At 41.3% G+C, this 17,737-nt stretch overlaps 1 protein-coding gene across 1 annotated transcript; it reads right to left on the bottom strand.

Moving 5' to 3' along the window:
- Window positions 1–1,564: 1,564 nt before the first annotated feature.
- Window positions 1,565–17,057, bottom strand: CD200 (CD200 molecule). The gene is made up of 6 exons (XM_081908568.1): window positions 16,931–17,057; window positions 10,934–11,015; window positions 9,621–9,947; window positions 7,884–8,147; window positions 6,952–7,053; window positions 1,565–1,692 (listed from the first exon to the last, which is right to left on the bottom strand). Exons 1-5 carry the CDS (start codon window positions 16,940–16,942, stop codon window positions 6,959–6,961), a joined length of 780 nt encoding a protein of 259 aa, XP_081764694.1. The 5' UTR covers window positions 16,943–17,057; the 3' UTR covers window positions 1,565–1,692; window positions 6,952–6,958.
- Between the last annotated feature and the right edge of the window lie 680 nt (window positions 17,058–17,737).

The following is a 17,737-nucleotide window of genomic DNA, read 5'->3' on the forward strand; positions in this document are numbered from 1 at the left end:
TCAGGAAAAATGTACCGGTACTTATTTGCTTGTTTACCATTCTCCATCAATGCACTAGAAAAGAAATTGCATTAAAAATTATCAAATTATTAAAAATTACCAAAGCAGAGAGAATTTTTCAGTGAAATTCTTATGGGTGAAGGGCACTTCTCTTACTTTAGGGGTGTCAAAGTTTTTCGTCTTTGGTTTGATTTTACAAATCCTCTCTCTGGTGGTCCACATTCTTCAGCCTTCCCAAGTGGGCTTTCTTGTAACCACAAGAAACTGCAGGAAGCCAGAGAAACTGTCTACTAGTTCTGATACAGCTTCATTGCTATTTTTTAAATGTCATATTTTGCTTTTAAAGAAATCAGCGCAGAAAGATTTTTACATGTAAAAAGAAGGACTATTAGACTATCATCACATCAAATCTACATCCAATTGTAGCACTATTTTAATCTGAGGTCCCATTTTGACAAAAAAAAAAGCCAAAGACATCAACAATAAGGAGCATATTATCACTTTTCTTTGAAATTACTTTATTTGGTTTCTACATAAAATGCAGTAGGTCTTTCCATACATTCAGTGCAATGATTTATTTTAAGAGAGGTAGCCACAGAAGAGGTAACATTGAATGTACAAGAAATTGCCATAAAGCACAGTTAGGATAACTAACACCAGGAACTAATTAATGCCCATAAATATTTACTTGGTTTCTTTTTATATGAGCCATTTAATTTGAAACTGACATCCCTTTATTCTCTCAGGTTTTACAAAATCCAGTGACATGATTACCTGCTGCGTTCCGTTTTTTCCTTGTTTCTAATTTTTTTTTACCTGATTGGTAGGTTCTAATTATTACTTTCTTAAAATGAAATCGATTTCAGCACTAGCCTATTCAGTGTGGTTTGGTAAGCACTGCTAAGGTCTTTTGGGCTACTGTCCCTTTAAACAATAACTTCCTCTTCTCCTTAATTCTTTTTTAAGCCTAATTAATTGTTTCCTGTTCAATCCCCATAGTTGCAGAATTATTGAATAGCTCTTATTCATCAAACCTGTGCCCTTCCTCTTCAGTAGTTTGCTGGAAAACACTGTCCCTTTGCATTTTCCTTTTAAGCTTCCCTTTAAAATCAGCTAACAATAGTGTGTTTAAAGAAGGAAAGCCAAAGTTATATTAACAGAAGCAGATCTGTGTTTATTTTGCATTGTGCTTTTTTCTTTTTGAAGCAAATGAATACTTCATGGTGGAAACTAGCCCAAAACCCTGCACATGTGTTTCTTGGTTTTAACAATTCTAAGCCTTTTACTAGACTAGAATCCTGGTGTTTACCACCTCCTTTTCACATTCTATTTTCATTTAAGAATTAATAATTCATTTTCTTTGGGTTAGATCCAGTGACAAACAAGCAGGACACTGCTCAGACAATGGTGCTTTCCCACCACTGGGAAAAACATGGGATGTAGCAAGAGAGGCTGCAAATAGAGGGGAGAATTGACAGAATCTAGGAGGGTTGTACCCACAGAGATGCCTTCTGCTTGTACAGGAGAACCTCTGGATCCCAGCCGATATTGTATTTGCCACAAATTTGGTCCAGGTTCTCCTTTAAATTGATGCTGCATTCATGGCTTTCTAGTTATATAGACACAGTTGCTAGAATGTTTTTTCAATTCCATGGGACAAAATTCAGAATGTTGGTTGATTCCCTTAGATTCCTAAAAGAGAACAGATAGATAGATAGAGTAGTTTTAATTATTTTATTTTATCAATATTATATACATTTGTTGCCATAATACAAGGTAACTTAACAACTTAATATACAGTGAAGTAAAATCTAAAATTATGAGCCAAATTAGAAAAAGATGTACAATACAAAATTCTTAAAATGCTCATCCAACAAGTCCCGCTCCACTAAAAGATGAGCATCACTGTACCCACCTAAAACCTGGGTAAATAAAAGGTTATTTGCATTTTAAAAAATGACAATGTCAGGCGTGTTTCAACTGTCAGGGAGCCATTTCACAGTTTTTTCCCATTGTGTATGATGATTATAGTCTCACTTTTCTTCCCAAATCTTCATATATATAGTGTATGAGGAAAGAATGAGCTGACTGCTCCAAGTGTTTCAAAAATTTCACACCAACTGGGTATGGCAATGGGCTTTACATTGTCATGGCAGAAACAGTACTAAACTTGCATTTTCTATAATAAGCCCTATTTAAATAGGATCCAGGTTGCTGAAGAAAGGGGGAGGGGGAATACAGGAATAGATTGCACATGAGTGTTTGAGGAATACTTATTTCTTGAGAGAAACGTTGCTTTTTTTCTCAGAACTACTCCTGCTCCACAACCACAAACCCACATTGCAGGAGGAAGTGTGTGGTGTGCAGCCCTCACTTGTGTGACAATCAAAATTGTTTCAGAATAAAAAGCCACTCCATAGCTGCAAGAGAAAATATGGAACTATGAAGGTGAAGGGAAAGGTCAGGGTTCTTGTGCAATATATCCTGTTCGAGGCTTGGCTGCTACTGTTTGGAAGGGATCCAGTCTATATAGGAAACAGGACTTTTGAGAGCTGAAAGGGCAGGTTTGGGTGTTGCTGTTGCTTGGCACTTGTCTGAATGTTAAGATGTTTCAAGAAATCCTTTGACAAGTCAATTTCCTTACAAGAAGAAAGTACTAGATACACAAGAGCAGATTTCTTTATGAAGATATAGCTAGCTACCCCTGCTCTTGAGTTTCAAACGTTGAACTTATTATTGATTATCATTACTATTGTTTATTACTGTATGAATCTCCTCTGACACACATCATCTTATATGCCCTCAGCAGGAAGCACTTCTGAGTTCAGTAGAGCTTAAAGGTAAAGGTACCCCTGCCCGTACGGGCTGGTCGTGACCAACTCTAGGGTTGCGCGCTCATCTCGCTCAAGAGGCCGGGAGCCGGCGCCGTCTGAAGAGACTTCCGGGTCACGTGGCCAGTGTGACGAAGCTGCACTGGCGAGCCAGCACCAGCGCAGCACACGGAAACACCGTTTACCTTTCCGCTATAAAGCGGTACCTATTTATCTACTTGCACTTAGGGGTGCTTTCGAACTGCTAGGTGGGCAGGAGCTGGGACCGAACGACGGGAGCTCACCCCACCGCAGGGATTCGAACCGCTGACCTTCTGATCGGCAAGTCCTAGGCACTGAGGTTTTACCCACAGCGCCACCCACATCCCCCTCAGTAGAGCTTATGTCCAGATAATTATGCAGATGTTTCAGCCAGGCTGATCCCTAATAAATTGGATATTATGCTTTTGTGTGCGTACTTGTGTGTGTGCATGCGTGTGTGGTTGCATGTTTACACACATACACAATGGAGCAACACAACTGCCTTCACTTTTGGACACTCCAGGGGCTGTGGTGGCCATGATGATCTCCTGAAAAAATTGCCACAGCCTGAACCCCAACAAGAGAAGAATATGTTCTCACATCAAGAACAACATGCCCTTAATTTGTAGTTTCATTCCTATTTCCTCAGTGCTGTAAAAACCTTGATAGGCTACTGTAATGGTTCTAGGGGGGTTGCTCGTGCGTAAGTTGCCGCCACTCCAGGCTAGGTTACCTGGTTGAACCCTTTCTGTCTGGACAGCCTTTCACTTCGTGGCTGTCTCAGTCACTGGCAGAATCCGTCAGTGGGTGTTTCTTGAACTTATTCCAGCAAAGAAGTTCTTTGACGCCAAGTCTCCTCCTACTCTCCCTGCGCGGAAGTCTTCTGCGCAGGGAGGGTGTGGGCAACGGAGTACCCATGCTCTCCCCACTGGTCTCCGGTGAAGAGTCCTGGAGCCTTCTCTCCGATTCCCTCATCTGCCCCCCTTCTCCACTGGTGCTACGCTGATTTCCTTCCCCAGCAGATGGGCTGCCTCTCTCCCTGCTGGGACCCTCTCCGGCATCGCTCTGGAGCCTTCCCTCCGCCTCTGGCTCCGATGGCAGTTCCCTGACAACTACCCTATGAAAACATCTCTGAATATTAGATAAGAATTTATAAGTGTCCATTTCTTTTGTTTAACACAGGAAACAAAATCCCTCCTTATGATACTTGGCTTCAAGTTATGGTAGACACTCCCTATGATTGTCCTTATCTGTCTTAATCTGACGTTTCCAGGAATTTCAAGCAGGATATGGTTCCAGACAAGAGACTGGGCACAACATTGTTGGCTCATAAGAAAGCTGAGGGGAAAATTTGAAAGTAGAGAGCTTGTCGAGATATAGGATTTGGGATAGGTCAGCTGAAAATTTTTACTCCTGCCCTACATTTTTAAAGTTGATGTTCGTATGTTGATGAACATTTAATTTTCCAGTTAGAAATTCATTTTTTAAAAATAAATTCATTTCCAATACATATACATTTTTCATAGAATTTTCATTTAAACCCAGGGGGGGGGGGAATTAAAAATCCTAATAGAATAAAATGCCTTTTTACAAAAGTCTAATTTTAAATCACCACAGTTAATTTGCCTTAATTTGTAAGGGAAGCGATTCCCCCCTGAAAAGTCTCTTTCAGCTGGTGGCCCAGTTTCTGCTTGTATGTGCGTGCTTGTTTGCATGCATGCAGGAAAGAAAGTTCCAGAGAGAGGAAGTGAAAGTTCTAGAAGCTTCTATCTGCAGCTTCATATGGGTTTGTGGCCGACATGAATCCAAAACTCTCACTAAGCTTAACTGCCTCAATGCTAAAATGTTATGGTAGCTCACTTTGTTTGAAAGTTGTGAGTGACTTAAGCAGGAATAAAGCTGTTTCAAATGAAGCTGCATGGAGAAAGTTGAACGCTGAATGTAATTTCTTTGTTCACAAGCCTTGCCAATTCATGGAACATATTTTAAACATGAAGGAATTTAGGCTGTAGACCAATGAAAACTCCATCTCCCATGACTGGGAAGTCATATTATCATCAATGTTGCCTATGATGCATAGTTCAAGTCTATAAACATCTCTGGGCCAAGCTAGATGGGGCATGGGAAGCCCCTGAACCAGATTGGGAATACAGAGCTGTGAATGGCATTTAAGCCTTTCCTTCCATGACATTTTCCCAGTCAAAATATTTCTCCCATCCACACAAAATGCTTTTTGCCCTGTGGGGGAAAGCAGACGCATACTGATATGGTAGTTTTGGTAATGTTTCAGAACTTTTGCAAAGCCTCTTTATGAGATAACACTTGAGATGTGCACATAATACGTCCATCGTGTGTTCCATCTTGGTCCCCGTGTACACAACAGATGAGCTGCACAACCCTGCTGCTATTCCTGTGTAATGTTCAACGAGTGTACAGTCTGTGTACACAGTGACTGGACGTAGAACAAGTGTATACTTCCATGCAAACACTTGCACATGTGTAGAGATCGTGTGTATAGTGGTACCTTGGGTTACATACGCTTCAGGTTACATACACTTCAGGTTACAGACTCCGCTAACCCAGAAATAGTACTTCGGGTTAAGAACTTTCTTCAGGATGAGAACAGAAATGGTGCTCCGGCGGTGCAGCGGCAGCGGGAGACCCCATTAGCTAAAGTGGTGCTTCAGGTTAAGAACAGTTTCACGTTAAGAACGGACCTCTGGAACGAATTAAGTACTTAACCTGAGGAGCCACTGTACAGGTGTTCGGAGTAGTGTGCAAGCATCTCTAGTACAGGGCAAAAGACATGGGTGTACAACATGGAAACGATGGCCCACGAGATCAGTTTAAGACCAAATGAGACACAACACCTTCCATACCATTATAAAAGATGTGAAAGCTCTTAAATATATGTTGTATTTGCAGGTCCCCTTATCCTGAGTAGACATAGGATGTAGCAGGAGGGATGGCTGTGACCCTCCCACTGTGGTCCCAGTTCAGTTCCCTCCATGCCTGCTGTTTGCACCAATGTGGAACGGGCTACCATACACTGCAGTGGGAGCTTCCCCACCCCTGCCAGTACAAGGGGCAAGGGATTCACTCTAAATCCTGTGTGTGGCATTTATTGGGCTCTGTTTCAGACACATATAACATGTTTTAAGTTGGGAAGCAGATTTTGACTTGCTGTCATGGACTTAGATGCTAAGAAAAGTTAACTTAAAAGAAGTTCACAGAGAGAACGTTTCTTATTCCTTCCTTATCCCATCACCTATTTACAACTAGGGATATCACTTTTGGGTTTTGCCACTTTCTCATTTTTCCAATCTTAAATTCAGTTCCCCATGTTCCTGCAGCAATTTGCATGTCATTTTTGAAAAAAACAAACACCACAACCTTATTTTCAAGTCAAAATAACAGAAAAACTATTTTGAACAAGAATCAGCCATATCTCATAGCCCACATAAACATACATGTTTGTTTGCACAGTACTCAGAAATCACCTGTTTCAACTGAGTGTAAGTAGTGATTAATAAGAAATTCAATTTTGCTCACATTTAAAGGTAAACATCACTAATTCACACTTTATGAAACAATATGAAAACTGGAACACAGCCAACCTTTGAAATTTGTAATTTCTAAATTGTGATGGTGTTCTCCAGTCAATAAATTTGTGCAAAAATAACCGCTCTCCCCATGAAATGGAGGGCACCCTTTGCGTGCCCATGCGCAGCACCCCTGATCCTCCGTGACTCCCGGCAGAGCACTCCTGGTCCACCTCCTCAGGTCACAGACCTTGAGGTTCCCACCAAACCTCAGTTCAAATGAACCAATCGTGACTGGGGAGGTAGAGCCAGGGGAGCGGACCAAGTAGGAGTAGTCTTCACTCCAGTCTGCTCTTCAAGCACAAAAAGGGGCAGAGCCTGCCTGGGAGCTCTCAGAAAACAGAATTCAGGACAAACCAAAATTGACATCTCTCCATTCTTGAGCACAAGCCCTATCATTCAGTTGATATCCAGCATTTTTATGTGCATCAGCTACCATTCATGTAGTCTGCCTAGCAACAACGTATATTTATCTTCTTTTGGTTTAAATAACTTACTTCTGCATTATTTTTGGTGTCGTTTCCAGCAGCACACCGCAATAATAACCACAGTCAGAGAAATTAGGACAAGTACAGTTACGACCACAGCATATGGATAGCCTATATGGAGGAAAGAAAATAATTGCTGACAGTATGGAGAGGAGTCTATGTAATATAAATATAAATGCAATGCTATATAATGTAATGTAATGTAATGTAATGTAATGTAATGTAATGTAATGTGATATAATAATTTATATTATAATATAATATGATATAATAATGTAATATAACATAGAATAAAATCACAATTCTACATTGAAAGTGAGGTCCTTAATTTGCTGTAGTGGGTGAGATGACTAGAGGTTGAAATAACTCCTAAGAATATGTTCAAAATGCATTCGCTGAAAACCAGTGAGTGTGTTTCTGTTTATGAAAGAGGTAAGAGTAAAGAATTTCAGAGGGAGACTAAAAGCACATGCCCAAATCCATCTTGAAGGAGGGAAAAAATAAGGAAGAATGCATGCATGTAACAATAGAATAAAATGATAATTATTACTTTATAAGGGGAAGTGTGAAATATACAGTATTAAAGGATCCAGGGGTGGACAGGTGGGTAGCCCCACTCAACTGCCAAAATTGGCCACCTGGAACCTGTTCCACATCCCTGCACTAAAGCCTCTCTTTAGTCTGAATTTTGTTTTTTTTCTTTTACATCAGACATGGCAAACTTGTGACCCTCCAGAGTTTGTTATACTCCAGTTCTCATCACCCCCAGGTATCATGGACAATGATCAGGGATGGTGGAAGACTGTAGGTCAGTAACATACGGGGGGCTGCAGGTTCGCCATCCCTTGTAGAATGGAAGAAAAGAAAATACAAGATTTTTAAGATGAAAGTTTCGCTACCTTTTAGGAAGATGACAGGCACCGAGTGCTTTGCTCACTTACCTTTTCTTGGTACCTTGAGATCCATCTCTTTCCCCCTGTGTGTAACCTTGCAGATCATCTCTTGTCCAGAATGGCTATCTGACGCATTTACAAGGATATTGCTTATGACCGATACTGTTCCATTGGGATTTGTGATCTCGTGTTCCTCCTTCAGGCCTCTTGGCGCAACCCATGTGATGTTGGGACGTGGGAAGCCCGTTGCTGAGCAGGTGGCATTCAAGCGCCCATCAGAGATGCTGTAGTGTAAAAATGTGTTGAGGCGGCCTGTGACATAAATGACGGCACAAAATGCTTCACCATAAGGACCGCAGGTGGGCAATAAAAGGAAGATGAAAAGATGCTACTGTATCAGTGAGGGACTCAGCAGGGCAAACTGCAAACTGTTGAATTAGAGGCAGACTATATGGTAAGAATGCGGGTGGTGCTGTGGGTTAAACCACAGAGCCTAGGACTTGCCGATCAGAAGGTTGGCGGTTCGAATCCCCGCAATGGGGTGAACTCCCCAACCTAGCAGTTTGAAAGCACGTCAAAGTGCAAGTAGATAAATAGGTACCACACGGCAGTGTTTCCGTGCACTGCTCTGGTTTCCCAGAAGTGGCTTAGTCATGCTGGCCACATGACCCGGAAGTTGTGCGCTGGCTCCCTTAGCCAATAAAGAGAGATGAGCGCCGCAACCCCAGAGTCAGCCATGACCGGACCTAATGGTCAGGGGTCCCTTAACTACTACTTTCCTACTATATGGTAGGAAACTTATGTTAACTTTGACCAATCATCCTTCAACTGTAGTGTGCTATAGTGTGTTATTCAACACACCATACATGTGGAAAAGCCCAATGTCCCACACTGCAATATTCTGACTGAAAACCAAAACATATGTTGTAACATTATTACACAGTGGGCTGATTTCTAATCAGTTTTACAAAGGGGTTTTCGTTAGTGTGAGTTTCTCTGTGGCATAACAGGCCAGAACCTTGGACTTGTTAATTGTTCAGGAATATGTTGCCATAGCAACAAATTGCTTAGCCCATTGCTAACGAAAGATTTGGGAATGTCCTGAATCGGAAGAATTATGAGAGAAGGGGACAGATCCTCCTGCACAGTTAACAAATGTTGTGATCCAGGTCTCTGTATATACAGGGAAACGAAAGGAGAAGCCTGCAGTTTTGAGGCAGATGGAGATCAGACACCAAGCTGAGCTTTTGGTCCCCGGAGCTTCTTAGTATTCTGTTCCACTCCCCATATCAGCATAGAAGAATATAAGAACCTAATGGATCAATGACCTATCAAGTTCAGCATTCTGCTCTCACAGTAGCCAATCAGATGCCCACAGGAAGTCCACAGGCAGGACCTGGGGAACTGGAAATATACTGCCTCCGATCTGCTGTGGATATTGTAATCTTAGACTATCAGGTTTTGCTCTCATAATCTGCAGCTAGCATGCTCATGGATCTTAGGAGTTGTAGTCCAACATCAACTGAAGGACCACAGGTTCACCACCTGTGGTTTAAGCTGTAGTTCCAATTATACGCAATCGGTAGTTATATTGTTGGATGAAACCAAGTATTAGGAAATGCTGTAGGGCTCTTGTAACACCCTTCCTAAGGAAACCAAACTTGGGCAAGTCCTGCACCCCTGGAACAGGGGTGAGATAATGGTGTGTGTTGTATTGCTTCATTATCAAAGGAGCATATTTGAAGAAATGCCCTGCTCTAGCTATTTTAATATGAAATGACTCACCGTAAACAGAAAGACAAGTTTTTTTGCTAGTGGATCCTGGAGGAAAGATGTTAAATATGCATCGGTAACAACCATTTTCTTGGGTGCTAACATTCCAGAAGCTGATGGCAGTGTCATTGGGTTCTAAAATTGTTAAATTGACTCGACCTTTGTATCGGTCATTAATATTTGGAATTTGTTTGCTGTCATATGCTGCCAAATTTACAACGTTTTCATTAACCTCTTGCTGCCATGTAACTTGAACAGTTGGAAGAGATTTTGTTAGGGTACATCTCAAAGTAGCGTTGCCGCCCAGCTCCACGTCTCTGTCACTTGTCAATATGGCACCTGCGGCAAGACAAAATAATTAATAATCACCTCTTGTATCTTATGCTTACAAATCCCTTGGTCTAGATCCAAGGAAAATATTTATTTATGCAAAAATTCCTGTTCTGCACTTCTAGCAACCATGAAACAGATTAGAACTGGGCTGCTAATTCCAAAATATTTTTCTTTCATTTTTTAAAAACCTTTCACTGGATAGGTGGAGGGAAAAGGAAGCCTTTCTGAAATTCATGGTAGGAACAATTTGGGGAAGAGGGTTGCTGCATACCTTACTTAACCTCACAAGGCAGCTCTGTGTGTGTCTGTGCAGTGACCAGAAGATGAAAGGCCACTGGGAGGAGCACAGAGAAAAGAAGCACTATGGTTCATTTGTAGCAGCACAACCAGATGCCTTCATCAGCCTGACCTGCAACAAAACATATCTCTCCTGCATTGGTCTCTACAGCCACAGCAGGTGCTGCAACCTTCCAACAGTTTGACTTCATCCCTCAAAGCGTGCTCCTCCATTGTCTCCTGAGACAGACAGATGCCAAAAAAATACATTTCTTTGACTCAAAATAGAAGCCCATCCTGCTCACAGCAGCACAAGACTCTCCATAGCCCTCTGCCAGCCACACTTGCTGGTCTACTGGCTCATAGTCACAGGTCTGGCTCTACCATTAGGTAGAATGAGGTGACTGGTGCAGGGGCAATAAGATGAGAGGTGGTGGCAGCCCTTAGCTCTTCCTCCTGATATCCCTGTCCATACTGTTGGAGCTGAGAACTGTGGGGCTCCAGCCTTACAACTATGGTGCTGACCTCCCTCCAGGACAGTGCAGTGCCCCATTGCTAGTACTGAATTACGATTCAGCAGTCAGTCCAGCTGGCTACTTGATAGCAAGAGTGTGTGTGTGTACCATGTTGTCCATTGCCTCAGGTGGCAAAATGTTTTGAGCCACCCTTGCCTAGTCATTACACTTTCCCCAATGCACTAATCATGTTAGACTTACCCTTTATCCTACAGAGAACAATACATATGATGCACAGAGTCAGGCCCTGGAAAGTCCATGGAGAACAGAGACCTTCATTTAACTAGGAATAGAAAAAAGAGATGTGTTACAGATACACAATAGCCTTTTTTGCCACTACAATGCTCTACTATTTGGATTTTGGGTATAGCCCAGGTGCATAATGAAGATAGAGGCTGTTGTTCCACTGCAAGCATATCAGGGGATTTTCAAAATGTTGCCATAGCAGACAAAACTCCCCAAGACAAGCAGTGAATCTTTTCCATGTCTAGCTAAGAACTAACAAATGGCAGGTCATTAGCCTGAAGGCTACTTCACATTGTACATACCATACTTTACCCATTTCTTTAAATAGTGGGGAAGTTGAAATCCACCTATGGACTGTCACTAATGAGACTTGACCTCATCGGTGTTTTGCAGCATGTACAACCTGGGAAGCTATGACAGGCTTTAGTTTCCCAGTGCATGTATATTTCTGTGCCGTGATGTACAAACATTCAAAATGATTACATGTGATCCTCATTGGTTTCATGGGATTTCCTAGCAGAAGTGTTTTCTCTTTATGAAATGAAGACTGTAAAATCTGAGAATGCCCCATCAACAGATAAAGAGGAAACAGGGCCATGTTGTTGTTGTTTTTTTTTAAACTTCTTCTCCTTGCATAGAGTAGTAATTTGGTAGAGGAGCTTATCATGCAATGCAGGAGCTGGCAATGTGGTGCTACCCAAATGTTGTTGGACTTCCAACTCCCATCAGCCTCAGTAAGCACGGTCAGTGGTCAGGGATGAAGGAAGTTGCAGTCCTACAACATCTGTAGGGCACAACATTGGTTATCCCTAATGTAGTGGGTTTTGATTCTTAAATTTCAGGAGGGCCAGTGGCAGTCCAGCCTGCTAACCTTGTGTGGCAGCTTTCTAAACCACTGTTTTTAGAACACACCACAGAGAGCCATGATTTAGCTAAGTGATTGGGACTATGCTGCATACATACCATGCATTTAATATGCATCGGAAGCATATCAATTTCCACAAAGAATCCCGGGAATTGTAGCATGTTCAGGGTGCTGGGAGTTATAGCTCTCTGGTGTAAACTACAGTTCCCATGGTTCTTTGGGGAAAGTCATGTGCTTTGAAGTCATGTGCCTCAAGGACAGCCTCTCTCCATATGAATCAACTTGGACTCTGCAATAATCATCTGAGGACCTCCTTCATGATTGGTCCAGAGGGTGGCAACACAAGTACAAGCCTTTCTGCAGGGCTCCCTGTTTGTAGAATGCTCTCCCTAGGGAATCTTGTCTGGTGCCTTCATTACATATCTTTAGGCACCAGGCGGAAACGTTTCTCCAGAACTAGGCCTTTGGCTGATTAGCATTCTAAGGGTTTATCTTTGGATGAAGGTGGCATACAAATTTAATAAATAATAATAATAATGTGCTTTAAATGTATGATGTTTATTCAGCCTAAGTCAGAAGATGGAGTTGGTAGATATATGAACTCTGGGGAAATCGATCTCTGGGCTACGTGGTCCAGACAAATAAGGGGATGGTTCTTGGTCGAAGGGCTCTGGGAAGCAAGTCAATGGGAGCCAAAATCATCACCCCTTGGCCGGCCAGCAGCTGGAGCAGGAGATGCAAGCTGAACCATCACATGAACTGAGTCAGCAGATTGAGATTGTAAATTTTGGGATTGAGTCGGCAGTTGGAGATTGTCAATTTTATCAGGGAGTCCCTTACCTCTCACCACTGCCAATAATCTATTGGAACTAGACACATTGCTTAGATGCCTATCACAAACCCCTGGTGCATGGGCTCTGGTTGTTGTTTCTCAGAAGCTCATGGAAAGTATTTTTTCACATTGTTACTTCTCATGTTCAACTCCAGGCCCTAGCATTGGAAGAAGTTGTTCTGGTGATGAGACTCAGAAAACCCCTGGGCTCCAATTAAGCCCTGTATTCTAAATCACAAAACACTGCACAAAATGTGTAGCGCTTTCATACATTCTGAGCTCTTCGTGTTCATGTTCTAGTTGTAGTCCTTACAGCAGCTATCTATGCCAAACCAGTAGTAAAACTCCCCCACAATACTACAGGCTGGTTTAAGATCACCAAGTGAGCACATGGCAGTGGTGAAACCTGGTGTATCTCAATCTGTAATTCAGTCTCTTAATCATTTTGTTATGCCAGCTACCGACAAGGATTAAATATGATTAAGGAACAGACTTATTATCAAAAGGAAATGAGATAATTGTTAAGAAAAGGATGTGTTGTGGGTAGAAACTTAAAGATAGGCATTTCAGCTACAGCATCAAGGAAGGAAGCATCTGGGAGAAGAATAACAAGGAACAATGGGGCAAGCAAACTACTTCTCAAAAGAAAAACAAAATGAGCAGTGGGTAGTTAATGCCTTTAAGGTCAATGGAAACTAAATCTAGTCAGTATCTCAGTGGTAAGATGTTCCCTCAAGAGAGCTGGCACAATAAAGGGAGAGGGATTAACAGGATGTCAGAAGTGAGAAAGAAAAGCAAGCAATGTGATTTGTGTTATTGCAAAATGTATTTCTAGAATCTCAAAACCCTAACACATTTTGTTCTCCTTCATATGACAAGCATGCGTGCGCGCGCACGCACACACACAGTGCTTGACACATTGACTATCTTTTGCACCAAGCGGTGATGCACATGTGTTAATGAGCACTAATAGATTAATCCCCACCTATAGAACTTTTGGATTGGCTCAGTGTCAAAACATGATCAATCCCTTTCTACAAGCAGTGCAAAACTCCTGGCTGCAACACCCAGGTTAGGTTCCCCTCAGAAGAAAATTATTAGATCTTTACATCTGTGCTTATTTACACATATTAAGGTTGAACAAAGGACACTGGAAGCTGCCTGCTAATGCAGTGGTGACCCAGTGTTGTCAGCTCTCCAGGCTTTGAGGCTGGGATCTCTTGTCAGGTCAGCCCATCTTGGAGATCCCAGAGATTGAATCTGGGACTGCACTGCAACCTTTCCCCTTCAGCATAGATGAAGGTACAGATTAAGCACCACAACTGACCCTCCAACAGATTTATTTGGAGAGGGGGTTGTAAACTGCATCATGCTAAGCAGTTTCTTTCCATTCATTGGCTTGTCCCACTAAAATGCGTTTACAATCACCACTGATTCCAGAGGGATTTATTGCCCTGTGATTGCAGACAATGACTTGTTAATGACAGTGGAACTTAAAGCACATCTGCAGCATGGTTCTAATGATGTTTATTGGTAGGACCAGTCGAAAACTATATATTAAAGTATAACACATCGAAAGTGTTGTAAACTCGAACCCTCTACACCGCCTTCTAGGAACGAAGCCCACCTTCTCATACTGAACAAGCTGCAAGCAAACAACCTACACTGATTTAAATAAAATTAACTTACATACAGTATTTAAAATGCCTTGGCAAGGAAAAAATGAAAACCAAATAATACCATTATTTCCTTTTGCCCATGTTTTCCAAATCTTTTTAGACATTGTAAGAAAGTGAACCATACACATTACGGTCAAATGTGCAATGCAAATAATTTAGGAGAGCATTATTGCACACCAATCCAATCTCTAAGTAGGTATGCTGCAGCAAAGAAACAAAACAAAACAAAAAGCAAAACAAAATACCCTTGTGACATCTTAAAGACTGCCAAATTTATTATGGCATGAGCTTTTGTGGATCAGAGTCCACAAATAGATGCAAATGCATCCTATGAAGTGGTTCCTGCTGTTTGGAAGTGTACCGGGGATAAATGGATGTATCTTTTAGGTGCTACAAGACACTTTTGTGTTTATATTATAAATGTCCAGCCATTTCCTCACTTAAAGATAGTTTCATCTGACTTCCCAACATCAGCTTTTGAACCTAGATTTGGAGAGAGTCTGTTTCTGTGAGTCCTCTAAGCTTTTAAAACTTTCCTCTGTAGGTACACATTTGAAACCATACCTGCATGCAGATAACACACTTTAATCACATTTTTTTTGGTCATAATTGGGCCAGTTAAATAGTAGATAAAAACAGCAATTTATTTACACAGCTTGCAGTTCATGTATTTTTAAAATAAAATGTATGTGCTGCTTAATTTTCAAAGAAACCCAATGTGACTAACAAATTGAAATGTCACAACAATAAAAAATATAGAACCATCTCACTCCAAACCTAGTCATAAAGTCAAGAATTTATATAAAAAGCAATTGAAACCACAATAATAGATCAGAATTAAAACCATGCAGTGCATATTAATGAATGGGATAAGAATTTCAGACCACAGCAGTGATTTTGAGTGCAGACCCAGGAGATTTATATTTGAAAACTCCTGCCAGTAACTAGGTTAGTGACGTTATGGAAATAGCACCCAGAATAATACAGTAATGATATAACCCTTGGAAATGATGAGAAGTTGGGGTTGATGGATTTTAGTACCATAAACAGTCATGCTTGAAATCTAAACTGCACAGAGCCTGTTCAACATAGGAAACCACTACATGAGTCACACAGACTTACTAATATTACAACATCATCCCCAAGGGTATAACCTGTCTAAAATTTGTGGTCTTCATTAGTTTCTACCCCACATTAACAGTATTCACACATACACACAGATCACACCAAAAGGATTCAAAAACAAAAAGGTTGCAACTCTGTTGCCCATTTATCTGTGACCTAGCCCCATTGAAAACAGTAGGATTTGCTTCTGCATAGGAAAGAATAGGATCAGGCTCCATGGAACTCAAATCCTGTTCTGCATTTCTCATGTTCATGCTTCAAATATTCCTATTACATTCACTAGAAGACAAGGGTGATGGCTGTTCTTTTCTTTTTTTTCTTGCCAAAGTGTGAAAATAATCCTATACATAAACATGATCTTACTTATAAGCAAGAGTGTGGGATTGGCGATTCTCATGTGTGCCATTGTTTTTGCTGCAACCACACAACATCTTCATCATATTCCCCTCCCCATATCTGCCCCTCAGTTTTAATCCATATTCAGTCTTTTTTGGGGGGTGGGGGTGGGAAACCCAGTAGTCAAATACCTGTTTGCATTACTAGGTCCCCAACCCAGAAGCACCCTGAATCTCACGCAGTTCAGTAAGATTTCCCTTTCAGTTAAGCATGTGGAACATTGCTGTCATAAAAGCACCTTTGTGCTTCTCCTGAGCAGTGCCAAATTTATGTATAAGCTAAGCAAACTATAGCTTGAGCCTCCACCAAAAAAATTTAAAGGGAAAAAAAATGTGTAAATTGTGTTTTTAAAGGAACTTTTGTTATTGCCAAATGACAATGTGTTTGCATTGTTAAGTTTGTTATGAATAAAAAAATCATTTCAAGTTAGAGCTTAGTAATTATTTCACTATTAATATACTTCTTAATTGTATTTTAGTTCAACAATTACTTTGATAAAATACCTATTTCGTTATGTGCAAATGGCTTTAGATATCTATTAGGTCCATCAATTACCATATAGCATATATTCAACACAAAAAACCAGCGGCAATTTATTGTTGACAAAGGACAGCTGGACATATAAAGGGCCCCATTACCTTCAGTAGCTTAGGGCCTCATCAAACCTTAATCTGGCCCTGCTCCTGAGCAATGGCATCACCAGGGCAGGGCTGGGCCCCACTCCAGGCAGCTGAGCAGAAGGGCTTCCAAATGCAGCAATCTTGGATTATCACATTTTGAAGTGAGCACACCACGCATGACTATCTAAAGTGAGATGTGCCCCTCGTAAGCCTATTTGAATCCAGAGGCTAAAACTAATTGCACCACTACTCTTGAGCTAATTGAATGCCGGAGGCAAATTGAATTCAGGCAGTACGGCTTTGGACCGATTTAAGCAAACACCAATTTCAGCCTCAGTTGAGAACATGCAGGCACTTTCTCTTTACTTTCTCCCTATGTTCGGAGACAAATCCCCAAGCTTGTGCCTTGGACTTGCATCACAGCAAGCATCTTACCTTGGGACGCATGCTCCGGTGTGAAGAAGAGTGCACACGAGGGCAGTTGCTGCCTCCAGTGAAGGCTGGAAAAGCCACAGTGTGGAAAAGGAAAGCAGGAAAATGCGTTGGGAATGTCTAATCTCCCGTCTCCTCCCTCCCTAATGGTTGGGGGGTGGGCAGTGAACTCTGAGAGACAGAAGTCTAAAGCATGCTCTTAGAGCTAAACAGAGATTATAGAGCAGTAACTGAGAGCACAAATTGGTCATTATCTTATTAGCGTCTGTTTTGAAAAATGATGCTTCTGCTAGATGTGTGAATATGGTGGGGAGCATATAGTTAAAGAAAGGAAAGGATATTTGTATAAAATGTTTGTGGGATTATCAGGGGCCCTAACTAATGATGCCCTTTACTAGGGAGATGCTTTAAATAAAAATCCAAGGTCTTTACTACTGTTCCTGTTCTATTTTATGACTGTGCTTTAAACAAATCCCAAAGTCCTGAGACCATAGAATATTCTAAAGTAAGAAATGACCTATGGGTTGTAGTCAAGTAAGTTTTACTCAGGAGTAGCCCTATTGAAATTACTGTAATGGCTCTAGCTTAGGCACATTCATTCATTTCAGTGGATCTGCTAAGAGTAAAACATGTTTGAATACCACCCTATATATTCTACAGAGCCGGAGTATTAAATATTGTTTCTTAATATTGTAAATGCAAGGCAGTTGGTACACAGAGGCATAGCTGGCACACATAGTAGGAGTAAGAGAAACTACAAGCAATGAGGAGATGTCCCTACTACGCAAAGAAGAAATGTATACTCAATGC

This window comes from Podarcis melisellensis (genome assembly GCF_964234715.1).
Source record: "Podarcis melisellensis genome assembly, chromosome: 4".
Classification (NCBI taxonomy): Eukaryota; Metazoa; Chordata; class Lepidosauria; order Squamata; family Lacertidae; genus Podarcis; species Podarcis melisellensis.

What these genes read in the sequence shown, in the direction of transcription:
- CD200 (XM_081908568.1), bottom strand. An exon ending in AACTTGTCTTTCTGTTTACG is followed by an intron (nt 8,148 to 9,620) that starts GTGAGTCATTTC and finishes TTTATGTCACAG; the next exon opens with GCCGCCTCAACACATTTTTA. An exon ending in TCTCAAGGTACCAAGAAAAG is followed by an intron (nt 7,054 to 7,883) that starts GTAAGTGAGCAA and finishes TCCTCCATATAG; the next exon opens with GCTATCCATATGCTGTGGTC.